The 27,912-nt window shown below is 34.5% G+C and overlaps 2 protein-coding genes across 2 annotated transcripts in view; both read left to right on the top strand.

Moving 5' to 3' along the window:
- The first annotated feature begins 3,165 nt into the window (after nucleotides 1–3,165).
- On the top strand, nucleotides 3,166–5,490 carry LOC109058567 (erythroblast NAD(P)(+)--arginine ADP-ribosyltransferase-like). The gene is made up of 3 exons (XM_019075766.2): nucleotides 3,166–3,419; nucleotides 3,820–3,898; nucleotides 3,961–5,490. Exons 2-3 carry the CDS (start codon nucleotides 3,848–3,850, stop codon nucleotides 4,744–4,746), a joined length of 837 nt encoding a protein of 278 aa, XP_018931311.1. The 5' UTR covers nucleotides 3,166–3,419; nucleotides 3,820–3,847; the 3' UTR covers nucleotides 4,747–5,490.
- Nucleotides 5,491–6,148: 658 nt separating this feature from the next.
- Nucleotides 6,149–27,912, top strand: part of tjp1b (tight junction protein 1b) — a 126,954-nt gene continuing 105,190 nt past the window's right edge. The window contains exons 1-2 of the mRNA XM_042752920.1: nucleotides 6,149–6,617; nucleotides 9,879–10,008. Of these exons, the coding sequence (XP_042608854.1) occupies nucleotides 6,197–6,617; nucleotides 9,879–10,008 (551 nt within the window). The 5' untranslated portion in view covers nucleotides 6,149–6,196. The remainder of the gene's footprint in view (nucleotides 6,618–9,878; nucleotides 10,009–27,912) is intronic.

Genomic DNA, 27,912 nt, shown 5'->3' with positions numbered 1-27,912 from the left:
AAAAACTTAAACTACTTCAGTCTGTGTGCACTGAATTGATTAAATACACAATATTCACAATTTGAGTTGAATTACTGAAATAAATGAACTTTTCCACGGCATTTTAATTTATTGAGATGCACCTGTGTATATAATCTCACCAAAAAGATGTCCCTTTTTCAGCATACTTTTGAATAATTTTGTAAATTCCAAATAAACCATTAATTGCTTAATTACTGTCATTAATCACTCACCCTCATGTTGTTCCAAACCTCTGTTTATCTTCAGAACACAAATTAAGATATTTTTGGTGAAATCCGAGAGCTTTCTGACCCTACATAGTTAGCAAGGGTACTACCACGATCAAGACCTAGAAACATGGTAAGGACATCATTAAAATAGTCCATATGACATCAGTGGATCAACCGTAATTTTGAGTAGCTATAAGAATACTTTTTGAGCACAAAGAAAACAAAAATAATGACTTATTAAAATAATTAAATATTTAAATAATCAAGCATTGATCATAAGTGGGGACTTTTGAGTAAATAGTTAATTGTTATTTAAACTGGTAATAATGTAATTATAAAAAAAGGTGAAGCAGTGGAAACTTCCTGATGCTGTAACAAAGGTGTATTCACTGAGAATCAAACATTTTCATGTAACTCCTTGATTATGATTATGTGAAACTGATAAGTGAGGGTTGGATCGGTCACGTACGCATCCTGGAATATTTTTTCCAGGGAATATTATCTAACTGATTCACTTTCAATGCAGACGGAAGACTGACGCAGCATCATGTGATTGTAATCTTGTAAGTTGTGTTATAAAAAGTCACAGTATCATGATAAAATAACGCCATCACATTACAGTTCTTTTATAATGTGTGACAACCAGCATGCTGTCTATTGGTACTGAATGAATAATAGCTAAACATTAAGTCTGTTCACGGTTAACGTGTTTAGGTGTTATTTTTATACCATTAAATTGCTTGTTTACAATTTTACACACATAATAACCTAAATTAGTGTCTAAAGAAACTGTACATGGTTTTGACATTTCTATACCATATTGTATGGCATTATTTAGCGTTTACTGTAAATCAAGAGTTGTATATGAGAATATATGAGTCAGCATGAGGTTCATGTGATTCACTCGGAAATACAGTAATAGAGATAACAACATGTTATATCTTCTTGAGAGTTATGATGCCTCAGTTGAACATAGGAACCATTGTTTTCCAATGATGATGATGATTACAAATGATTTTATTTAATTTGTGATGATTACTAAAGAGAAGGTGGTTTTATGAGTTTGGCTTTTTGGAATTTAATTTTCGATTTTTTGTTAAATTAGATACTCTTTCTGTATTTATATTTATATCTCTGTTGTCTCTATAGTTTATGTGTTTGTCATGTTTTTTTTAAACCTGTTTGAAAATGAATCAATAAAATAAAAAATCAATAATAATACAGCTCAATTTGTGAGTGTTATATTGCTTTTACAAGGCAGCACTTGTTCAGCCAATGGCATAAGTTTGGGGTGGGATTCAGTGTTTGACGACCAACTGCAGACATGAGAGTTATTTTGTTAGGAAACCTGTTCGAAAATAATCAGCGGTGCAAACTTTCATGAAAATTCATCGCTATGAATCCAAAATTTTTATTATGGACATTTCTATACACGTGTTTTTAAAGCGTTGAGTAGCCAATCACAGACATCACTGCTGGGAGCAATGGCCAATCAGAGGTGTTTACTGTAGGACTACAGAATCTGCTCTGAATTTATTTTTGTTTCCACACAAAAAGTTTACTTACTGAGCTCTACACGCAAATTCTCCTTCTTCTTCTTCTTCCTCTTCTTCTTCTGTTCTTGAGACCATGGCAGCCTAAAAAACTGTTTGTGGGAAAGATATTAAATTTGGCACACTGATAGAGGACAGTCTCAACATTTAGTGGGCAGGAGATGGGTATTTTTGCATAGAACTAAAGAAACAGTTTGGCCAAAAATCACAAGACTAGTCTCTTTAAATTCAGTGTGACATTGAGTTGAACGATATCCATTTTTTTCATGTCGGACATTTTGGGCAACAGCAATTTTAAATATTGTTGTAAAATACCATATTTTACAAATGCATTGGTGTGTCATCACAAAACATTTTATGTTTCATTGGCACCATGCCCTGAAGGTATTCAAAAAGGTAGGCTGCTCTTTGATTCGTTTTGCCTATTGTCATGAAACAGCTTTCTATATTCGATGAACATTGAAGACTGACACCAATTATGCCACAATTTACTGAACTTCCTGTCCACCAAATTCGAGTTGATTTCGTGTCAATAGATAAAGCTGTTTTCAAAGTCACTGCATAAACAAATTCCATAATGTGTTGCCAAACTACATCTGATTCTTTCTCTGAAAGCTTTGACATCCTGACACCAGACTTTCTGTCACCTCACACTGACCACACCACATCAATTTGGTAACAGTGCCACCTATTGGGCAAAAGTGACAAACCATTAAATCTAGTGGTTGCATTTATGATTTTGTCAACAATTCTGCTTAAAATTATATTCAAATGTCTGTTTACTTATTGTTGCAGTTGGTCTGATGCTTGCATTTAAACATTTCAAATTAGTAATTTAAACAAGGTGAATTTGAAACTTTTACTGTACCACATTAGGTTTATTGTTATTATTCTCCATATTATCTTCCCTTAACTAAAACTCATGAGGTCAATTTTGCACAGATTCTGGTGTGCGTATAGTCTTATTAATCTGAAAACTTGATGTTGCAAACTAGACACACCTGAAGCCTATCAGACAATCATAAATCAACTGCATAAAGCTGCACTTTTTAACCTGGCTCTTATTTCACTTGCTGCCTTTGTTTTTGAGTCTGGAATTTACATTAAACTTTCTCATTGGACGATGTTGCCACCTACTGGTCAGACGTGACAGAAACTCATATTCAGTTTATCATTTTTGTGCTAAAAAACAACAACAATTTCAAGCTATAAGAGATGCGGTGTAATAGACAATGGATAGATCCCCAAAACTGATCTCATTTTCCAAATAGTGAGAACATGGGCAGTGAGGATATTCAGTATTCTGGCTTTATTCATTATATAGACTGAGTATTAATACTGTTATTTTATGCTTTTTACAGGGTACAGAGTCTTGGGAGCATCAAGTCAAATGAAAATGGGAATTCTTCACATTGCTTCCCAGTATGTTCAATGTATTCATTGTCCTGGAAGAGGAGGTTGCGATGGAAAACGTGGGAGACTTTACAAACGCATTCATTGTCCTCTTTCAAGAAAGAATAAATGAGGAGTATAACGAGTTAAAATACATGTTTGTGTTTATTCAGAAGGTCTTCTTGAACTTTGGGACTGAGAGCAGCAGAAAAGTGCAAAGTCTGAGGATCAAGTTATTGTAAATGTAAGTGGAAGATCAGTGAACACTGTTAAGGGAAATGTTATTAACTCCGTTTTATCATAATGGTGTTTTATGATAATTTGCATTTCTTCCAGGATTTGTTAGGGTGTTTTCAGATGTGTGATGTTTACAGTGTGAGGTGAAGTGTCATGAACTTACATTCAAGTGCATGATTTTTCTATTCAAAATGTGCAGAAAACGAATGTACGAATGTAGGCTATTTAGTGTTTATATAAAATAAGTGAATTTTCACCCAAAAAATGATAAAGGTAATCAAGTGATGTGACGTGCTGAGTTGACGTTCTGGGTTTGATGTACGTATTACCATTTTTATAATGCGTTACAGGGACAGCCCTGTTGTGTTTCTTGTTTTTCAGCTTTTTCATTACATTATATCTTCTAGTGCATCTGAAGGATTTGACCAAATCAAGATGCTGCTGATCATCGAAGCTCTTCTTCTCATCTCAGCTGCTCTAGAACAGGTAAGCTTGTATTCTAGTATGAATATTATAGATATGAAAACTGATATTTATGATTCCCACAGGGCCACAGAGCTGCTGCTGAAGGACTGATCTATCCATTCAACATGGCACTGAATTCAGTTGATGACCAGTATGATGGATGTACAGAAGAAATGGCTCACCTGGTGATGACAGAATACTTACAGAAGGAACTCAATAACTCAGCTGCATTTAAAATGGCTTGGCAAGAAGCTGAAAACAATACTTCGGCACCCGAAGATGACTTGACAGAGAATCATTTAATCGCTATTTACGTGTACACTGATAAAGAAGTATATCGTGAGTTCAATAACGCTGTTCGCAGAGAGAAAGAAAAATACAAAAACATGACATACCCATGGTTTTCACTTCACTTTCTGTTAACTGAGGCGATACAGCTTCTGAAGAAAACACAGGAAGGTTGTAAGTCGACTTATCGTGGTACAGATGTTGAATTTGATAGAGATGTTCTGAACGCAGAGGTTCGCTTCGGCTCATTTACATCCTCGTCTCTTAATCGTACAGTAGCTGAAGGTTTCGGAAATGTGTTTTGCTTTGAGATCTACACTTGTGAAGGTGCTGAGGTGGCTAATTATTCGAAGTTTCCTGATGAGGACGAGGTGCTGATTCCTCCGTACGAGACGTTTAAAGTCACTGCTGTCAGGAACAGAACGGATCAGAATGATCTCTGGTGTGAAACTGTGTTCACGTTGGAAAGCTCTGGGAAAATCAGTGACCTGAACTGTAGGCTGTTTAACACTGGAAACCATGTTGCTGGTTTTAGTGTTTTAATAATTTTAACATCATTTTGTAAAATGTTTACCTGCTAACTTGCAGATACTGTATTTTTCCTGTTGTTGAACTTTGAATTGCTTGTCAGATTAACTCAGGGACAGTTGATACAGTAGTAGCTTTTCATAACATGAACTGAACCGTTGGTTTTCTGAATTTGAGTTAAATACACTCTTTTTTTAAATATATATAGATTTTACACCTCTGATCTTGTTTCATGTACACTAAATATAATTTATATTTATCCAGAAAGAAGGGGAGTGAATTGTCACATCATGTGATCGATTAAAATTTGATTGTATAATTTACACAACACAACCTAAAATACTGCGACAATAAATGTCATTAATAAATTTAGTAGGCTAGTTAAAAACTAACTCATTTAGGCACTTGACAATATACACAAAACATAATAAAGTGCATATAGAAGGCAACTAGACAGACAGGTAAGAATAAATCAATAAAATCATGTAGCCTAATTTAAGTTCTGAACATTCGTATAGTAAAAAAAAAAAAACAAAGAAAAAAATTAAATAAATTCTTTATAGTCTAAGGGCCAGTTTCTGTACATACGGATATTATATGATTACGAAAAAATCTATTTTATAATAGAAAAAACATAAAGTTATCAAACCTGCTGTTTATTGACACTGATTTGAGAAGAACTGTTTTTATTAGTTGTACTTGTATATTAGTTTCAATTAAAAGTCCAATGTTCTTAACAAGTCTTTATTAATAAATACTTAATTAAAAGCATTAACTTAACCACAACAGTTGATAAGGTACCATAAATACAGTACATAACAAAAAAAAAAAAAAAAAAAAAAAAATTGTGACCATTTTTAAAACCACAATTCAACACAGTTTTAGACTTTATGGTACTTTATGGACTTTATTATACAGCTTTACTTTTTGGTACTTTATGGACTTTATTACACATCAAAATTACTAAAACTGAAAAAAGTAAAATGTTAAAAAAAAAACTTCTCAGTGATACTAAAATAACTTTGGTTCGCAGAGGTACAAATCAACAACAGGCAAGACTGTAAATGTGCTTTTATAAAAATTGTGTAAATTACTTTATAATGCTTATATGTTTAGGCTTCTGAAAAAATAAAAAGTCTATAAAATGAATTTTACCTTCTTCTTTTTTCTTTTTCCTTTTTTTCACAGATTTGATGTGCAGTTAAAAAGTTTTATTTATTTATTTCAATTATTATTATTATTTTATTTATTTAATTTTTTACAAAAGAAAATGTATTCAAACCTCAGACTTCAAATACATACAGTATGTATTTCAGTCTAGCAATAAACAGATCAACCTAACTGTAGTCTGCTTAACACAAAGCTAATCCTATTACCATCTGTAAGCACCAAACACGTATTCTGTCTCTGTCCAGATTGTCCTGCTGTCCCAGACACTTCGGGTGTCACAACAAATACGGGCAGAACATGCAAACATGATCATGTATTGGTTGTAAAAAAAATATGCACTTTCTTTTCTTCGATGGAACTGTTCGAGACGTCCTAGTGGGAATCCTCAACGTGAAGATGTTTGGAAGTGGTACCAAGAAGTGGTTTATCAAGAAGAATAAAAGACAGAGGACTAAAGGAAGGAAGCCTGTCAACAGGAAGAGAAAGAAGTGGGTCGCTAAGGTCCTGAAGCAGCACAGGGAGATGATCCTGAAGGAACTGGATGTCAACAAGGTGCTGCCGTACCTGGTGTATGACAAAGTGTTTTCTCTCGGGGAATACAGAGAGATACTGGGTCAAGACTCCAGCAAGAAACGAGCCGAGCTCTTCCTGGATCAGCTGTCGCCGAAGGGCCCGTGTGCGTTCAGCGCCTTCTGCTCCGTGCTGGAAGAAGTGTGTCCTCACCTGCTTACCTGCTTCCTGTTGGATTGTGAAGGTAAATCAGACTTCATCGGCTGTCTGTTAAGATCAAAGGTGGACAAACCTCGTGAATACAGGTCCCATTTCACTCCAAACAAAACTAACTAAATCAATAAAAAGGTGATTTTTGGTTGCATTTTTATATATTTGTATCTTTTATCTTTCACATATATGAAAATATATATTTTTGTTTTTCTTTTGCATTACAGGAATGAGAATATTGAGAGAAATGTGCTTAACAGAGATGAGAAAATGTCTATTATTGGCAAAACATAAAGATAAAAAATATAAATAATTCTTCTAAATATAGCCTAGATTTATAATCATTGAGATAAATTATATATATAATAATTTATTCTATAGTTTATATATATATATATATATATATATATATATATATATAAATTATATGTATTTATATAAATTATATACAGCATATAGAGCGAGAGCGAGAGAAAGAACATGATTTTTAAGATCAATAAATCAATAAATAATACTCCAAAATATATGTTTCATTTTCATTGAAATAAATAAACAAACTAATATTTCTCATATTTTTTTTTTAGATTTTGGGCTGAAATATGACCTAAACCTGAATTGTGACATTTTTCCATGTTTTTGCATTATGATAATTTACAATATTGAGAGAAATGTGCTTAATAGAGATTAAAATAATTTACTTAAATATTATTAATCAAAAAAGCAATGAATAATACTCCTAAATATAGATTTCCATTTCATTTAAATAAATAAATCCAAATCATACATACATACAGTAAATAAACAAACAAACAAATAAATAAATATTTCTTATTGGTTTCTTCTGATTTTTGGATGAAATGTGACCTAAAAATGAATTGTGACATTCTCCAAGGCATGGGAGTGAGGATAAGCTATTCCATATCAAGGGGCAACATAATTAGCAGAATAACTGAAATATTATGATTATTATTATTATTACTGTTTTTTTTTTTCAAATAAAACTAGGAACATAAATGAGGTTGGCGTAGGATCCTGCATAAATGCAAAGCCTCATACCTTCACAAACACCTTTGCAAATCGCTGAGGTCTGTTATCGTAATCTAATCTTAAAGAGTAGTTAAAGCCCCGGCTGACTAGCATGGAAGCACAGACACCAGCCAGGTCTGTGTGGCCCACAAACTCACTTTAAACCAGCGTGTCCCACTGAGAGCTGGCAGGAAATATCCCGCTTAAATCCACCCCTCTGAGGAGATTACCGGAGAGCCCGGGTAACATGCAGTGACGGCCATAACCCAGCATATGGCCTCAAACTAAACTGTCTAGGTTAAGCTTGTCGGCTAATTTAGCTTAATCTTGCAGTTTGATGTAGACAGATTAATGTGAGGATGATAAACAGGCCAAATGATCAGGATGGCTGAGCTATTACTCAGGCTATAGGGGGCTAATGATTTATTCATGCTATTAATCAACCTTCTTCTCCCTTATAGAAGCCCTTGGAAGAACATTCTGTGAAATGTGATTCTCAGGCTTGTGTTAGGGATGCTTCATGATTTCAGATCAACAGTAGCAGTTTGATTTGGCACCTGAAGAGGGCACTCGATATGTTTGCTATAAACACCAGTAAATTTACACAGCTTTGTTTAATAAAAAAAAACACCCGGAACAGCACTGCACCGAAATACAATTATATAAAGTAAAGGGGAAAAAAACAATAACAACTCAGTATGAAAAATATCATCATAAGCCTCAATTACCTTGTTATTCTTTTTGTTAAATGAGTTTGGAATTTATTTGATTCTGAGAATGATCTGGGTATGAGAGAGATAAAATCTAGGTAACATCTTGAGAAATGTGTTTTTGTGAATAAAAAACTTACAATGCAACACAAAGAAATTATCAACAGGATCAATAGCATGGTCACTGACAGAAAAATAAAAACAGAGTATATAAGCTTAGAATAAAACTGACTCAAATCTCTTTCAATTAAAACAGTCACTCAGTCGTGTGTTTTATTTTAGTAAAATAGTGTACTAACCATGTTTTAGGCATATTGATACCATTTGTATAACCACAAGTTTACTAGAAATACCATGACTAGGCTAAACTATGGTTAGTGTAACCGTGGATAATTTGTGGTTACACTAGTTTAGTAACCATATTCTTTTGGTTTTATTAGTTGCAAAATCGTGGTTAATTTCCGTAAGGTTAGAATAAATACAGTATAGCTGCTCAATGTGAAAGCATTATAGAGGTAACAGAATAACTAACTACAAAGCTGCTTTGAAACAATGTATTGTGGATGCAGTACAAATAAATGAAGTTGAAGATTCCTCACTATTATTAGTGTTTCCAAACAAGGACGCAGATGGGCACGACCAAATAAATGAATGGACTTAATCCGTCCCAACGAGCTGCCGCAGATAATATTTCCAGATGTGATTCTCTACTTTATTTGTGTTGTGAGCACTTGCAGTTCAATGCAAATCAGTATAATATAATAAATCAGAGATCAATTATAAAGCCACATTTTATTTAAACTCTTGAGTTGCGAATGTAGACATTTTCCTATATTATTTTGTTTAAATTGTTTAATTTAAGATCGTGTTTGAATGATTTACGCTTATATCCTCAATTACCATAGCCCTAGCATGATTTTCACACTGGGTTATAGTAGCCTAATTGATAATACAGTAAGCCTTAACAATTCCAACGCAATACTAAGTCAAATAATATAAACATAAAATAATATAAAACGTCTACATTCACTACCACCCAGTCTCTACTGTAGTGTCCTAAATTCCCAGAATGCAATGCATTCCCATTCTCTATAAAGACGCTTGTTAACATTTAATAATAACTATCATTAGCTAACTATGTATTGCTAGTTCTTTAGCGTTTTTTTGCGTTTAGCTAAGTTTTTAATTTTTTTGCTATGTTAATTTTATACAATGTACTAGTGAGTTTTTTATATTTTTATAATTTTTTAATTGTGTTTGCGTCTGCTAACTATTTATTGTTCAAAGGTTTGGTTTTTCTTTTGTTTTTGGAATGTTTATAATTAATTGTTAATTGTTAATTTTTTGTTTGTTATTAGAAATTTGTGGATAAAAGACGTTGATCCAAAGCATTACTCACTGAATCATTCCAAAACACTTATGATTCTTTTCAGAGGGCCAAATGAATCATCATTACATTACTATTCAGATACAGGAGTCAAAGTTAACTTTTCAAAGGTGTCTGAAAGATTTTTGTCTCCTAAAAGTAGCCGTTTCTCTGTGACGATTCTCCCTCACAGATGGCTCAGCTGGAGGAAACAAGAAGCAAGGACAAACTAAACCAGCGCACAGCCAAGAGAACGCGCTGTCCAAGGGACAAGACATGGTTTGCTTTCTTCCTATGTACACAGACCCACTTTTTGACACGAGGTAAGATTTCTCATCGCTTGCGCTATAATTGCCGCAATATACCCCCCCCCCAGCTTCCTCTGTGTCGTTTTGCATAATGAATGAGAGCCTGAAAGGGCCTAGTACTCTAGTTCTATATAGAGCATGATGACAGGCTTAAAACTGTTGGTTTAATATGTCACTTCTCTTTTTTGCATTTTGCTTTAAGTTGCTGTCACAATTACGTTTCGGGAGCGAAATCCCGCCATTTCATGGAATCTCATACTAGCTAATGGGGCTGAAAAAAAAAATCAAATTTCGAATATTCGTTGAATTAAAAAAAAAAATCCACATTCCAAATTTAAGGCCTGCGTCAGCCGTCAGAAAAACTGAAACCAATCCGTTCACACAGATCGCATATTTATCACATTTTCTAGAGGGATATCTATCAGCATTGCACTCGCGTCTCGCTCAAGAGAGCGGCATGTTTAGAAAGCCATGTAAAATTAATGTAAGTTCAATTTTTAAAAAACATGTCTCAAGACTTTATGGCATTTTTTCCCCATCCCACTGTATCTCATGTTTTTAAATGAAAAAGTAGCCTACTTTTGTGATTGGTTTTCGGTATTTTGTATTAAACTATACATACATGCATGGTGCTGTTTTTTTTCTTCTAATTGTTTAAGCAACTTTATTAATTATATATAGTTTATAACATTATTTAAACATTATGCACTTTTTTCAAAGATAGTCATGTTATTTTATTACGCTTTGAAGAAATGTGCATTATTTTTTTTTGATTGATGCGTCTTGTGGCCTCAGGAGAGAAGCCAAAAGCTTTTTTCCCCCCAACTGAAATTATGCCTTGTAAATTCGAATATAACTCGTATTTAAGATTGAAATTTGAATTCAGTTTTTCAGTTTGACAGCCCTACTAGCTAAAGTGTTCTCAGAACTTTGACTTACATTCTAGGTTCTCTCAAAGTTATAAAAATTCTTCCAATAACGTTTTTATTTTCTTCGAAAAACTTTAGTTCAACATTCCATTAATGCTTTTAAATGTCAAACTATGTTGTTTCAGAGCGTACAGAGAACATTTAAAATAACAGTGTTTGCAAAGTGGAATGTTCTCTTAACATTAGCGTATAACCATGGCAAAATGTTTATGAAACATTTAAAAAATGGTTTGAAATAACGTTTTTGTAACATAATGAGAATGTTAGTAACACATCCATATGGGCTGTCCACACAGAATGTTATTTTTCCCTTCCACTGCACTACTTTTTCATTGTTTTTCTATGTAAACACAAGCTAGATTGGCGTGTTTGGCTGTCGCACTCAAATCTCGCATATTTTGCATCATCTCATGCGTGAAGCAGAATTGTAAAATTGTGGTGCTCAAGTTAAAAGTTTTTAAATGCATCTCGAGACCTTGCATTTTTCTTCATTCCACTGCTCGTGTTTTGCCTTTTTCAAAGCAAAAACATGTTTTATGTGAATGGCTTCTTAGAACATATTTTGTTAGCTTGGTAGAAATCTATGCAATCTGCAATTTCACGAGAGGTTTTTCAATATGGGTTCAAGTTGGTCACTCAAGTTCGCCGTTAGCAAAAAGTTGTTTTGTGAGCTGTGAGCTTACTACACTATTGACAACAGACTTTTTGCCTGCAAAATTTCACAAATTTCGCTAATGTGACCACGTTTTACTGGCCACAGTTTGTCAATAGCAGGTGGTGGAAACAACAAGAACAGGCAAAGTGGAAGTTTTTGCTTGGCATCAACACATTTAGATAGATTGGCAGAGGTGCTGAGGATGCTTCTGTTTGTCTCTTTTGATGTGGGAATCCCGTCTCATCAGTCTTCTGTATTTCGAGAGTCTCTGGAGACGTTGACCTTTTCTGTTTGGGATGCATATCAGGCCTGAAGGAATGTCCACATTTCTGTGCCCTTTCACTGGCATTTCTGTATTTGTTTAACTGCAGATATCGTACATAAAAGGCTTGAGGTAATTAGTATAATGCAACGTGGATCTGCTGCTGAAAGCAACACAAGTTGTGAATGTGAGTTTGCAGTCTGAAGTAAAGACCTTCTGTGAAGCTGCACGAAAAACAACACAACCGGTGTTGTCTGGTTCTGTAACAGGCACATACAACCAGCGTTGGTTCTTTTCAGTGTATCAAAAACAAACCAATGCAAATGTCCAATTAATGAGCAAATTACTCTAATGAGTCATTCTTTTTAGTGAATCAAAAACATAACGTGCAAGCTGCATTGTCCTATTCGCAAACAAATTGTTTCTAATATGAGCTGGGTTTTTCAAAATGCTCACAAAATTTAATTACTTGTTTGAATCGGTTTAATAATTCACTCACTAAATCTGAACAGAATCAACATCATTGAAAATCATCATTTTAGGATTCCGTCCCAAAATGAAACCAGTTTTGTGTATTTTTAGGTTTGTGAAACTTTATTCGATACTGGATGGTTGACTCTGTATAGGTAAGGATACAAGTTTGGAAAAATTTTAATTAATGATATTTTAATGAAACAAAATCTAATGGCTGCCCACAGTTACACAATTACTAAGGTACTCAGTCATAGTCGGTGTTGTTATTGTTAACTAAATTATTGTTAAATAAACTATTAACTAAACTAACTAAAGCTGAAATAAAAAAAAATGAAATAAAATAAGAAAATCACATAAACTTACTAAAAAATGAATTAAAATGGAAACTGAAAATATATAACTACACTACACAATGTCCATAAAAATACTAACTCCCTGTGCTGTGTTAATATGAAAGAATTTTCCATTTTTTCAAAGGTGTTTTGCATTATGGATTGCATTGTATTGTGTTGGAAATGGAAATGGACATTGGTTATTATCTGTTTTGACTGATTTTCTTCTTACATTGTAAAAGCACTATAACTGTAAATAGTATATAAATAATACTGAAATAACAATGTTTACCATACAAATAAAGTAAAATCTTTAGAGTTGAGTGTTCCATTTGATTCCTTTGGGTACAAATATGTTGCATTCCTGTATTCCTACACCATGTTCATTATTTGATTAAACGAGGACTATATTTTGTTTTCCTTGCACTGTGGATTGTTGCCACATACATCAGAATTTTTGCTTTGACTGTGAATACTTGCTGACATCACTGTTACAAGTTTGCTTATCTCATCTCCCTTAAGTAAACCAGCTTCACCTGTCTGTGTAATAGGAGACAGTGCATCTGTTTGTTACTTGTGTATGGCCATAATTGGACAGCGCATCAAAGCCGCGTCTCAACCTCTTCTTTTAAGCATGAAGAATTTTGACAAGCACCAGTACATCATTTAAGGCTAGGGAAAGTGTGCTGGGACTCTAGATGTATATGCATGAGAAAGAGAGAGTAAAGCTGTACCGTGTGAAGCTGCTTCATGTGTGGTGTCAGCGTGCTGCTGACTGTCATTGTGTGTGTAGAAGTGAGTGTGAACAGAGCCACTAGAGACAGATGTGTGTGTGTGAGGTGACTGTACATGCTGTGATGGAGGAAGGCGTAAAAATAGGAGATGGGGCCTTCACCCAGCAAATTTTGAATTAAATAAATTTGGTGTGCAGAGTTGTAATTTGAATTTCTGGAATTAGTACAAGTATAAGTTACTGATAAACCCTATCATACACTGATGAGACATTTCCAGAAAAAAAAACACATAATATGACATATTAATAATAAGTGTTTAAAAAGCCACCAATAGGAATATGTTTAAATGATAAATAAATAAAATTTTATATATATATATAATAATATATATATAGGCTTTTAAGTTTTTAGAATTACACATGTATGGTTCTGATTTACAAGTGTTATTTTTTACTGTCTTTTTATTACATATTATGTTCTGTTATAATATGTTTTATTATTATATGTTATATTATTTTTATAATTACTGCATATTCCAAAATATATATTTAAATTATATATTTCATGTTATATAACAAATATAATTAAAATATACAATTAAAATTTGTAAAATATATATTTTTTTAATTATAGACACATACACACACGTGCGCACACACAGACACACACACACACACACACACACACACGTATATAATGATGCTGAATTAAAAATTCTATTTTATTTTATTATTATGCTTTTTTAATTGGTAAATAAATTTGACCCGTGATTGTAGAATCTTTCTAATTTGTAAAATTATATAATTTGTAATTATATAATAATAATATAATATATAATTATATAATTTCAATATGTTAATGAACTGTATATAATATTTAAATGTTAAATTAATATAACATATGTAGATTATATTCAAAATGAGCTGTTTTAATAAAAATACAAGTATTTAATGAAACCTGTTTATGAGATAAATATTAATTTTGTTGAAAAATGAAAATATATTTAAAATTAATCATCTGTGTATATTTCATTTAGTTGTTTATATAGTATATTTAAATTCTAGATCATTTTTGGACTTTCATTGTAGATTATTTTTGAATTATAAATATGAGAATATACAAATATATAAAACATTTTAATGATCTATATATAACTGTATTTAATATTTAATATATATATATATATATATTATATTTAAATATATATATATTATATATATATATATATATATATAAAACATTTTAATGATCTATATATAACTGTATTTAATATTTAATATAATAAATTATTGATTGATTGATTTTGGGCTGTGATATATGAAAAATATTTTTGAACTTGAAATATATCAAAATATCGTTAGAATATGTAAATATAATACAATATTGAATATATTTTAATTATGAAATAATTATAAAAAATAAATTACTTTTTTACGAATTGCAAACAAAATGCAAAATTTGTGAAATTCTTTAAATTTCAGTACACTTCGTCTCATTTTAACTTCCCATTTAACTAATGAATTGAAAGGGACCTGATTCTTATATTCGAGATATGGAGTCCTGGTTTGCACACAGATAGTTATTGCCCTGAAAAATCAGGCTAGATCCAATCTGGGCTTGAAATAGAGGACGTGGGCTTGCAGTGGGGGAGGACAGACATCGCAAAGATGAATCTCTGTGAGGTGAAGGCACACTCAAGCATATTGTGCGCTAAAGTAGGCCTCCTCTATGTCTGACTGACAGCAAAGTCATCATGAAGAAGACAGTGCCACAGGTTTGACCCAGAGCTGGAACACACATCAAACACACAGTCACTGACGTGGCATTATGACAAAATCATTTTGGGTCACACAAGTTACAGACAGACATACAAAGGAGCCGGACAGTTTGAAAAGCACAGACATGGTAGCAGCATACAGCACAGAGGCATGATCATGGACACCATGACGGGAGCGCAGCGTTACGGACATTACATGTAAGTACACCATTTAGCACAATGTAGATGTTTCAGGTTCAAGGGGGAGGTCAAGGTTTGTTTGAAGCGTGTAGGAAAAAGAAGAACAATATTTAATATGCATGAGGAGTGCAAGTACGGACTGCAAGAACATCTAATTCCTTATGATATTTTATATTTACATATATACATATTTATAAGGCAAAGTTATATAACCTATGCAATATCGTACGTGCTGTGAGTGAGTCTCCCATGTTGACTTTTTCCCTTCAGATAGATTTGTATAGATACAACATCTGATGCATGAGCGCCTGGGGATTGTCATGTTTTACGCAAACGTGTGTTTTCGGATAAAGAGTAAACACAGCTTTTAGCTAAACAATGTGTTTAGAAATGTTGGAGAATGAGGCTAACAGGGCAGTTTGTTTGTCTGAGTAGCCGTTCTTCGTGGAAGTAGGACACATCCCACCTCCAGCTCGGCTTCATGACATTTGAATACAAACGTAACTAGTGTGTGTATTTTGTCGACTCGTTTGCCTGTAGTAAGTGTGTGTGTGGCTCATGGTGTGTGTAAAATCTAATTTTGAGTTTGACAGCGCAGTTTTCAATTTTAAGAGAAAATGTAAAATAAATGTATTTTTTGAATGGAATCTATTAATTAATTTAAAAATATATTAAAAATGCACGCATTGTGACTTGATTATGCCTTTTCTGTGATGTGCATGTTTTTAATTTCTGAATTAAAATTCGTTTTAGTATTTGGTGGGAGGAATCAAAGCCATGTGTAGGATCAAATATATTTTAAAGCTTTTTAGAAAATGATTAAGATGAGGTTCACCTAAAAAATTTAAATATTCTAAAAATGTACTCACACTCAGATCAAACGAGATGTAGATGAGTTTGTTCATTCAGATTTGGAGGAATGTAGCATTTCATCACTTGCTCACCAATGGATCCTCTGCAGTGAATGGGTGCCGTCAGAATGAGAGTCTAAACATCTGCTAAAAACATCACAATAATCCACAAGTAATCCACACCACTCCAGTCCAGCAATTAACATCTTGTGAAGAGAAAAGCTGCATTTATAAAAAATAATAATAATAATAATCCGTCATTAAGATGTTTTTAACTTGAAACCATTGCCTTGAGTCCCCTATATCCATCATATTGCTTTATCCAATGAATCAGGAGAAAAATATGCACAGATCAAGCATTGTTTACAAGCAAAAACAGTCCGAAACAGATCTAAACAAATATGTTGATGGATTTTGATGTGAGAGGACAACAGGGGATGGACTTTTTCACTGGAGGAGGCCTTATTATGGATTAAAGATCCATATTTTAGCCAGAAGTATCAGGTCTAAAGTTAAATCATCTTCTTAATAATGGATTTGTTTCATACAAACATGCATCTGTTCACTTCACAAGACATTAACTGATGGACTGGAGTGGTGTGGATTATTGTGATGCTTTTATCAGCTGTTTGGACTCTCATTCTGACGGCACCCATTCACTGCAGAGGATCCATTGGTGAGTAAGTGATGAAATGATACATTCCTCTAAATCAAATCTAAGTCTTCTTGTTTTTTTTACACTATCATATGTAAATATATATACATTCCATTCACATCTATGGAGGTTTATCCAACTATGACGAATTCTGCCTCAGAAACCTCAGGTTTCATTGTTCAAAATGGTAAAAGTTTTTCAAAACAATACGAAACCACCATGAATATGAAGAGTACATTGACATATTTCAAACTAGTTTTTAAAAGGGTTTTCCTTTTCTTTATCGCACACACTCTTATTTGTCATTGACCCACAAATCTTCTCTCAGTCTCATGCACACACACGCAAACTCTTGCTGAATAGAAACCCAACTGATTGATCACCAGCTCAGGTGTGGTGTTGTACGAGAGGATGTGGTATTTATCTGTTGGACTCTCACTTTGTCTGTGTCCGTCTAATAGTTTTCAGTTTCTTGCTGACTTTGAGCAAACGTGCTTTTCTAAATCATAGACCAAAGCTGGTCTCCACTGGACCGAGCGACCATAAAAGGACCGGGTCTGGCCGGGCTTATCCTTGTCCATCAACGTTAACTACTATAATGATTTCCAATTATAGAGTTCTGTAGTGGAGCTAATGCATTCAATTAGGTATGCAGTTAGATTAGGTTTTTGCTAGCGTTGTGTTTTTGTGGGTTGAAAGTTAACAAACATATAACTTCATATTCACTCGCTGTGAGGCAACTGCAGTGTGCAATAGACTTACAGTATTACACAACGCCATCAAAGAAGTAGATGAAGACGTGCACTTTGCAGATGCTTTGATCCAAGCGGTCTGCGCTCAGTAACATTTTATGCTACATTTCAGGCCACTTTTTGAGGCGTTAAAAGCACTGCAAGCGAACTAAAGTGAAATATCTTTATTGAAAGAGAAGGATTTTGCTCATTTAGTAGACTAATGGGTGAAGAACTAACATCTTACAAACGCTCACATTCACTTTGCGGATACTCTGATAAAAACGCTGTGCTTTCAGTTATGATTTCATGCTACATTTCACTCCACAAGGCTCTTTTTGAAGTGTTAAATCCGCTTGAAGTAAAATAAAATGAAACTGAAGTGAAATAGATTTTGCTTGTTTTGTAGGTAATGGCTAAAGTCGTATACTTTTCTAACACACTCTCATGTCTGTTTTGCGGATGCTTTGATCAAAACTGTCTGCGTATGGATGGTAAGAAATATTTCACTTCAAGCCTCTTTTTAAGATATTACTGAAACCAACATTAGCAAGATAAATTAAAATATCCTTGTTGAATGGGAAAAATGTAGCTTATTTAGTAGGCTAATGGCTAAATTAGTCGTCTCACCTCTTACGGAAATGGCTATGTACATCTTCATAATATCTATATGATGATTTTGTATATGGTATGTAACAACATAATGTCAAAAATACATTTAAACTTTATTAAAACAGCATATGCAAAAAAAAAATTTTTTTAAATGCATGTCTATCTTTTATATTTACTTATATAATATTAACATGTATTTATGGGTTTTAGGACGGATATACAAGTACATAACATATATGTCCAAAACAGTGTTAATTTTGGCAGGAGTTTTTGATTTAGTCTTAGTCTTAGTCTTGAGACGAAAATGCTTAATAGTCTTAGTCACATTTTAGTCATTTGAGTCTTTCATAGTTTTAGTCTAGTTTTTAAGTCGACGAAAAGTCATTGCATTTTAGTCAACTTTAGTCACTACTTTTAGTCAATAGTTTTAGCCAAACTGTAGTTACCAGAATTTATTTTGGTAGCGATTTTATATGTAGTTTTAAAATTAAAATAATCATTAATTCTTCTATCTTTAGACCAAATCAATTAAGCTTATGAGAAATTTGAAAATTAATCATTCAGGACTGAATTTGGAAAATCTTGAATAAATTATGACATTTTTCATTTTTGGGTGAACTTTCTCTTGAAAAAGGAGCAACTTATAAAAATAGTGTATATATATATATATATATATATTATATATATATATATATATACATACTCTATATATATATATGTGTGTGTGTGTGTGTGTGTGTGTGTGTGTGTGTGTGTGTGTGTGTGTGTGTGTGTGTGTGTGTGTGTGTGTGTGTGTGTTTTAAAGATTTGTCAATAACACAAATACAATAGAGATACAAATTAACTCATTTTTTCGATACTGTAGGTTTTACTTAACATGATTTATACATTTATTTAACATCTTTGTTGTTTAACATTAATGACAGATAGGTATTTAATTTGGAATGCTGTCCTTTAAGACGGAAGGCATGCATGAAATACTGACACACGTTCAGTTTTCACCCACCTGTTCAACGTTATTAATCCATAAACCTACTGTATTTACGTGAGATACTCTACACGATAAACATTTGGACTGTTTGTGTGTGTATTTGAGCGTTGAGAACTGATCGCGCTGGCGCTGTATATGAGAACTGAGGAAGTGGAGAGCGTGCGCGCGCGCGCGCGACAGAGAGAAACTTCTATCGGCATCAGCACGATTCCACCTATCCCGCCTTCACTAACTTTAAGTTATTACAACGAACTGTGTCTCCCGGGAAAAAACTGGACGTCTGTTTACCTTATCCCTTCGGGTTCTGGTGCTATTGTTTCAGATCGCTAGTTCGCGTTTTATTAGTCTATCCATCCACTGCGGAATACTGACTAGATATTCAAACGCCCCTTATCCGATCGCAATCCAATGACAGGGACGACATTTGAAAGACAAAAGCCTATAGGATGCATTTTGAATGTCTGGTAGTCCTCAAATAACATTATAGTGTATCGTCTAGTTAACGAAAATCGTAAATTTCGTCATAATTTCGTCATCAGATATTATTTTTAGCTCGTCAACGTCTCGTCTTCGTCACAGAAAAAATGTTCGTTAACGAATATTTTTCGTCGTCGTCTTCGTTAACGAAATTAACACTGGTCCAAAATGTATTACACATGTATCATTTATTACACTATGCATATTTGTATGGACAAAATGGTCTGTGATTAGTTTTTAAAGGGACATTAATGCTGTGTCTCTTCAGTCCTCTTTTGCAGTGTTAAAACCATAAGAAAAGATATTTCTAATACTTAATTTAGCTGCAGTATGTTTGTTGACAGATTTAGCTTTATTAGTAGGTTACTAAGTAGTAAATATCTCTTGCATCCTTTGCAGATCCTTTGATTAAAGTGATATTTTTGGTCAGAAAACACATTTTGCTTGTTTCGTCGAGTAACCAGCAAACATGTTTTACAACATAATCAAACATGTAACCATTTTGCAGACTCTCACACGTATTTTGCTGATGCTGTGCTCAAATCGCTAAGCTTTGGGTTACAAATGTAATGCTACATTTTGCTTCAGGCCCTTTTCCATTGCACGAAAAGCAAGATAAGCTAAATAAATATTAGTTGAAAGTGACAGATTTTGCTTGTTTAGCAGCTAACCGTCGAATATCTTAATTGGTGGTTCTTAATTTTTACTTGCAGAACTGCTCCTACATCCCAGCCGTGGAGAATTCAGCTCATTATTGGTTAAAAATAACCGGGCTGAAATCCTAGTCTGTCAGGTTAGCAAAGAAAAGAGGAGGAGAGTGAGGAAGATTAAAGCTACGCTGTGGATGACTCACCTCATGGCACACTGGGAAAAAGCACTGCGACAGCGCTCAAGTGTGACACCAAGTGTGTGTTCAGAGAGAAAAAAGAGAGTATGTGTTAGTTTGCGCATGCAGAAGCGAATGAAGTGTTGTTGTTTGAATATGTTGCTGCGTTTGCACTGTTTGAGTTGAATGGGTGTGTGTGTATGTGTGTTGGGACGGGCGAATCACACACTCCCCTGAGCATATGTTGGAACCTCCCTCTCTTGTGTCTCTAAGTGTGTCTTCTCTCCTGGTGCAGTGAGTTCATGTGTGAAGGACCGCCTTCTTTTTTACCTCGTTTCTCCTCTTTGTTCGCAAGAGAAAAGTCATAAATCACACCGCCCCAGCTGGAGAGGGTTCTTGCGGCTCAGGTCCAGCTCTCCCTCCTTGGGGAACGAGCTTTGAATCTTATAACCCGTTCCTGGACCCATATTTTTCTGTTTGTGGAAAACCAAAGAAGGAGGGCACTCCTAACTTGTCCTATTTCATGGACGCTCTCTCCACATCACGCTGGTGTAGCTGCTGCCACGCTGGGTTTGGGGAAGAAAGGTCCTTGACCAACTTAGATTGGTGGGCATCCTGAAATAGATCTGTGAATGTTTGAATTTGTGTCCTATATAGAGGGAATGAGACACTGTCCCATACAAATGAGTGTTGGGAGAAGGCCTGTCTTATGTGTTGAATATTCATGATGCAGTTTGCTGGCCATTTGCAATGAAGCGGCATTGTAAATATTGCTAGATGTTTGTTAAGAGCGGTCTGTACAGTTTTAATAATTCTTCTAATTCTATGAGAAGTGAGATGTCTACACCACAGACATCCACCATACCAATGTGAGGCCAGGCACGACACAAGTGTTTTTTGCTAGCTTCAGCCCGACGCTATTCATTTTCACGTCGAGCGCCACCTTGTTTAAATAGCAAATGCATCTGGTGCCCATTTGTGCGCTCATGGGCATGCTGGTCGGAAAACGAGGTGTGTTCAGGCGCATTGTTGGCGCAACTGAAAACGATTGCGCCATTGACCAACTAAAACCTGGTCTAAAGTCAATGGCGCTATGTTTATTTGTATTTATTTGTAAGAGTGCGTTAGTAATATGCGCTTATAGGCGTGTGTACAACGTATTTACACTCTGTTTATTACACACACAGTGACTTGCATCAGCACACAAACATGGCAAATAATAAAAATGAAAGGTTTACAATTTTAAAAGATAATTATTGTGTACGCTTTAACCTTGCGCACGAGCAGATCCGTTTCCTCTCTGGAGATGCATTCGGTCTTTGCTCTTGCAAATTTCGCCAAGTAAATAGCAAATCCAAGTGCAGCAGGATTTTAAAGGGAATGGGGGATGAGATTCTGACTGGTTTATTCCAGGTTATGTCCAAAACACACCCATGACTCATTAAGAGAATAGGTACAACTCTTTTGGACTATGCGTCTGGCATAGTCACTAAAGTCCGGTTTTCAATCACTAAACTAGCAAAAGTGGATTCGGACACGTCCTAAGAGCACCTGGGCCTTGCACTTCAGTAAAATAGGGCCCTGGCAGTTTAAATGAATTGATTCAAATGAGTCGACTCAAGTCAAGGGATCAAGTGATTCATTTGTGTCATCATTCAAAATGTTCACCTTTTTTGTATGGTGTTTTTGAAATATTTAAATATATTAGTAAAAAAACTCTCTAAATATCTATAAAAAAATTTTTTGAATTGGTGCATGTAATTTACAATGATGAATTATTTTTCTTTCATGTAGTTAAACAATTGTGGAAAATGCATTAATTTGTTTAAATTCAGACTTGTATTTCATTCAAAACAATTGCGTATATAGCTCATCAAAAGATTTTTGGCAGCTTTAGCCTACAGTTTGTAGTCGTACAGCAGAAAGGGTTAACTAAAGAAGGCCAAGTTCACTCTGTCTAGTGTGTGTGTGTGTGTGTGGGTGGGTGTGTGTGAGAGAGACTCGTGGGATTAACGCAAGATGTATGTGAGTGTGAAACTATGGTTCTGCAGTAAAAACTGTGCCACGCTCAAGATGCATTAGACCGCCAGACTGCAGAAACAGTTTGCATGTCCTTTTTACACAGCATGTCATTCTGTTTTGTAGAATAACTGTAGAACCGTTGCACAAATGTCCTGTTTACAATGTGATCCAATACATTTGCTAACTGCTCATATACTGTATATACACCATACTGTATTATTTCATCTACTGCATGTGTCAACTAAGTTTTAAAACAAAGATTTAAAGCTTTCAAGTGAATTCCAGCAGTTCAAATCATTTGTAATGAAAGAAATTTCCATACACCAGCAAGCTGTCAACAGCTATGTTATGAATTTCAGTCACTAAAGAGCATAGAGTTGTATAAAAACTTCATTTGCCTTTATCTATTTATTCTTTGTCTTCATACAGCTGTCGTTATTTGAATGCAAACCCATTTTCTTAATGCCACAGAAAAAAAAAATGTAATTATCCTTTAATAACTGTAGATGAAGCACTGGTGCACGAGTCAGTGGGTTGACAACGCTAGAGACGTCACCACCATAATTACAAACTACCTCCACAAGATTCAGCACCTACTCTTTGTGTTTCATCTAGCCCATTATTCTGCACATGCCCACCACAATCAATGTTGCTCATAATGTATCAAAAATAAGAGTTTCTCAAGAACTGGGCAATCTAACTTGTGTGTGAAAAGCTGTCTGTATCCTGACAGTCTAAGCATCATTGCAGTCATGTCCAAGAATAGAATCTGGTTAACTCAAAATGGGAATCACTGCAAATTAGCTCTGCACCACCAGCCCAATCTGAGGCTAGCTGAAAAGCAAATTATTCCCCAAACAGAATTTGGCCCAATTGAACGGCCCACACTGAAATCAAATGAAGCAGGCTGCATTCTCTCTGGTTAACTGTGAGCTATTTGATGTTGAATGGGTGTGTATTGCAGAGTCACGACTGCTCTCCAGATATTACATTTCTAGATTTCTTTAGCATTGGCCTGATCACTGTGAAAGAGGGAAATCTTCATCTGAAAAATGTGCTCATTGACTACATTTAGATGTTTATTTTTAATGAATGAGGAGCTGCAGATTGCATCATGTTACTGTAATTGAATCAAAATAAATGAATAAATAAAACATCTTACAACACAATTAAACCAACAACAAAAATAATCAATTCTAATAATAAAATGAATTACTAAATATTTGTTTATTTGTCACATTTGTCATATTGTAAATTTTTGTTACACAAATTATGAAATCTGAATTTAAAATCTGAATTTTTATAGTATGTTTTTATATTTCTCTAAATATATATATATTTTTTTAATCTGAGTCTTGTTTGAAAAACTGCCTTAAAATAAATTGAATTGTATATTAATATGTCTACTACATAGTATTATTTGATGGAATAATTATCTATTGAGATTAAATGATTTAACTTTATTAATAATAATTTAATTTACCTTTGAATTTTTTATTAGTTAAATGTGTTGATTATTTTGAATTTGTATTACAGCTTTTATATGCATTCTTTTTTTAAGTATAATAATTACTTTTTATTATTATTATTCTTTTTTACAATAATGAGCTATGTTGTTATTATTATTAATAAAAAATCGAACTGCTTTTGAAGATCTTTTTGTTTTTTCGTTGCTGTTGCTGATGTAATATAAAAGCCACTCGAGGCCAAGCATTTCAGTGAATTTACCACAGTTACTGGGGTTATGGCCATTCTGCTTCACATTGTGCCAACAACACTGTAAGGCATGGCCTCTTGTGGCTTACTGCTTTATTAAACCCTACAGTATTTGACCACTATGAGAGAGCATTTCATTTCAGCTGTAGTGGGATGGTCCATTCGAGCACCTTGGCACAGTTTTGTGAAGGTCATTGTGCTCATGTGCCATATATATATATTCATACAGTGCACATATCAAAATAAATTTAGCAATAAAAATGCAACAAATGTAAATAATATGTATGTAAGAGCTATTTGAAAAGCAGTGGACACAATAATGAATGTTTTTTTAATCCGTAGTTTTAATATGTAGATGCTTTTATAATGTAGTTTAATACATGTTTACTTTCATTTATTTTAAAGTTCAATAGCCTATACAGCAGGTGTTAATATAGTCATGCAGAAGTTATTGGTGTTATTTTCCTACCTTAGCTGTAGCTTACAGTATTTAACATTTAAAGGTATAGTACACCCATATTAGAAAAAAAAACATTTACTTGCCCTCATGCCATTTTAAACCCATATTGACTTTCTGTCTTTGTGGGACACAAGAATACAAATGTCCTTGTTGTCCTGGTTGTGTGTAATGAAAATGAATGATGACTGAAGATGTCAAGCCTTAAAAGGACACAAAACAGTATGCTTTCTTCTAAAGCCAACAATTATTCATTTATATTGTTTATTGGGTGTTTTGACATTTCATTCTACAGGTAACTTTTGATAATGTAACTGAAATATTAGAAAAACATTCTTAGAACATATTTTTGTTACCTGGTAGACCTAGAAGTATAGTTTTTGGTTTGTTTGTTGAGAGAAAGAAAATGGCATGTTTGAAGGTTTGTTTGTTGAGAGAAGCGTAAGTAGTCCAGAAAATGGCATGTTTGAAGATTGAATGTGGATTTAAATTGTATAATTAATTCAATCACATTACTCCATTCCCTGCGTGACATCACTAACAATCATATTGTTGAACCAAGTGCTTTGAAAAACAGATGAGCGACAGTTCCTACAGTTCCAGGAAACTAGCTATTTAATTAAAATAGATATTTATTTGAAGAGATTTTTGTTGTTGTAGAGTTATGGTTGTTGTACACCCCAGATGAGTTTTCTGAAATCAATAAAATGATGCATTAAAAGATTAATTCATGAGTGAAACATTAAATGAACACAACAAGGAGGATGGAGCCAGGGTGTACAGTGTGCCATGATTTTCAGTAAACCTCACACATTAATAGTTATATGGACTACTTTTATGGCAATTTTGCATTGATTTTGAAGCTCAGAAGCACTAGTATAGAAGCCTGTTTCCACGTCTTAATAATAAATAAAAAGGTAATTGTGACTTTTTATCTTACACTTCTGACTTTTTTCAGTTGCAAGCTTACATCTCACAATTCTGACTTTTTCTCACATTTGCATGTTTATATCACACAGTTGACCCTTCGCAGAGAGTTTGATTGACAGGTGATCTGACCAATCATAACGCTGAATCTGGCATTTTTTGTTTGCCAGACAGGAGAGTAGATTACGTGAAAAATGGTGTGTATCGACAAAAAGCAAAAAAAGAAACAAGATGCCTTATGATGTTCATTTATGTTTAATTTATGCTTATAAGTAGTAAAGAGGAAGAGATGATCGGTTCACGTGCCGCTTGAACTGTGGCACTACAGTGATCCACCACAAAACACTAATGTTTGTATTTCATTTAAAAAAAATAAATAAAAAAAAACATTTTTCAAGTGTCGATTATGCCGGAGTAGTGTAAACGACAGGCGTAACAGTAGCAAAAGTTATGCTCTTTAAAATGAAAGCACACTAGTGTAAAGGTAGTCTTACACCGTGTCTTAACTACAAATGATGCCAAGCCAAAACACGCGATAAAAGGTATCTTTTTCATATTAATCTGAGTTTCTGTGCTAACTAGCTGCGACGGCGACACACAAAATTTCCATTTTAGAAACTATTTCTATTTCCGCAACGTTGCGACTGGAACTACAGCATACAAACTATGTGACAGTAGATAATCTCAGGTGATTATGTGCTTTATTCAACCACAAAACCAGTCATAAGTAGCACAGGTATATTTGTAGCAATAGCCAACAATACACTGTATGGGTCAAAATGATCGATTTTTCTTTTATGCCAAAAATCATTAGGATATTAAGTAAAGATCATGTTCCATGAAGATATTTGTAAATTCCCTACCATAAATATATCAAAACTTAATTTTTGATTAGAAAAAATTGCTTGTCGCTGGAATCTTGTCAAGTCACGTGTAGTCAAGTCACAGTGTTAATCTCGCAATTGTGTTTATATCTCGCAGTTTTTGTTTCCCAATAGTGCAAAAGACAATCTAGTTTTTTTATTCTGTGGCGGAAACGAGGCTGATTAAATGACAGAATTGTAATTTTTGGGTGAACTGTCCCTTTAAGCCACCCCCCCCCCCCCCCCCACAAATCCAAACACACACACACACACACCTACACAGCCTCCCCTAGCTACCTCATACACGGACGCGTGGACGCTGCAGCGCGTGCGACAGAGAGAGAGAGAGAGAGAGAGAGGGCAGACAGCGAGCGCGCGTTTCTAAGCAAAGTGGCAACACACGCGAGTGGCAGGAAAAGAATGCTTATCTTGTGACTAATTAATACTAATAATAATAACGAATGGATTGGCGCGCTCTCTGTTCTTAGAGGTAATACGAGCAGACTGTCATTAGTGTAGTGATGGGTGGCAGCGGCGTGCTCCCTCGCGCGGAGTGTTTTCCCCGACAGTGCTGCTGCTGCTGCTGGAAATGGCGCTGTGATGTTCAACAAGGAAGACGCAGTTGAAGCTGATGCCAGGGAGTAGAGGGAGAAGGAGGAGAGAATAAATTGTTATTATTAGTAGTAAGGTTACCTGCGCTTCTGGTGCGGATTTTTGTGTTTCAAAAAAGCGGTGAACAGTACCATGGTGAATTACCAAGATTACATTACTGTAATGCAGCTGGCTCTAGGGGTGACTGCCATCAACAGAGAGCGTAGCCTGCCTCCCAGAAAACATATGTGGTGAGTATTTATATATATGTGGATGTGTGAGGGGCTATTCGGCACTGCAGCTTGCTGGGAAGAAAGACTGTAGTGTCCGTTTGTAAATGTCTTTATTTCAGTCTCATCGGCGAGCAAAGTTTGAGTGTTCATAAAGCTCATTTCATTCATGATTCACTCTACTACAAACCCAGGCATGTCTCATCATTCATGTGTATGTCTGCTATGTGCAATTTCAAATGAAATAAAAAGTTAACGCATGGATGTGTGTTTCTTTGCACTGATTTGTGTGTGTTTCTGTCATTGTCAATGTGTGTGTGTTTGTGTGTGAGCAGGATTCTCATTCATTTCCATTTATAGCGTTCACTCCTCCAGCACTGCTTCTGTGGTTCTGTAATGACTTACGGATGACACTTTGAGTTGAATGGACGACACAGACGTTAATTCACTTGTATTGGCCGCTATCTCCATTTTCGTGTGAGATAAGCGTGAATGTCACCTTTACGCTCACGTCGGGTCAGAAGGTTTTTGTTTTCACAAGGTCAACACGTACAAAACGTTTCCTCTCTGTAGGTTTTCAATCAGACTTGGACCTTCTTCGTTATTGATTAGAGGTTTTTTGTTAAC

This window comes from Cyprinus carpio, chromosome B25 (assembly GCF_018340385.1).
Source record: "Cyprinus carpio isolate SPL01 chromosome B25, ASM1834038v1, whole genome shotgun sequence".
NCBI lineage: Eukaryota > Metazoa > Chordata > Actinopteri > Cypriniformes > Cyprinidae > Cyprinus > Cyprinus carpio.
The sequence above is the reverse complement of the archived record's forward strand: the minus strand, read 5'-3'. Positions and strand labels throughout refer to the sequence as shown.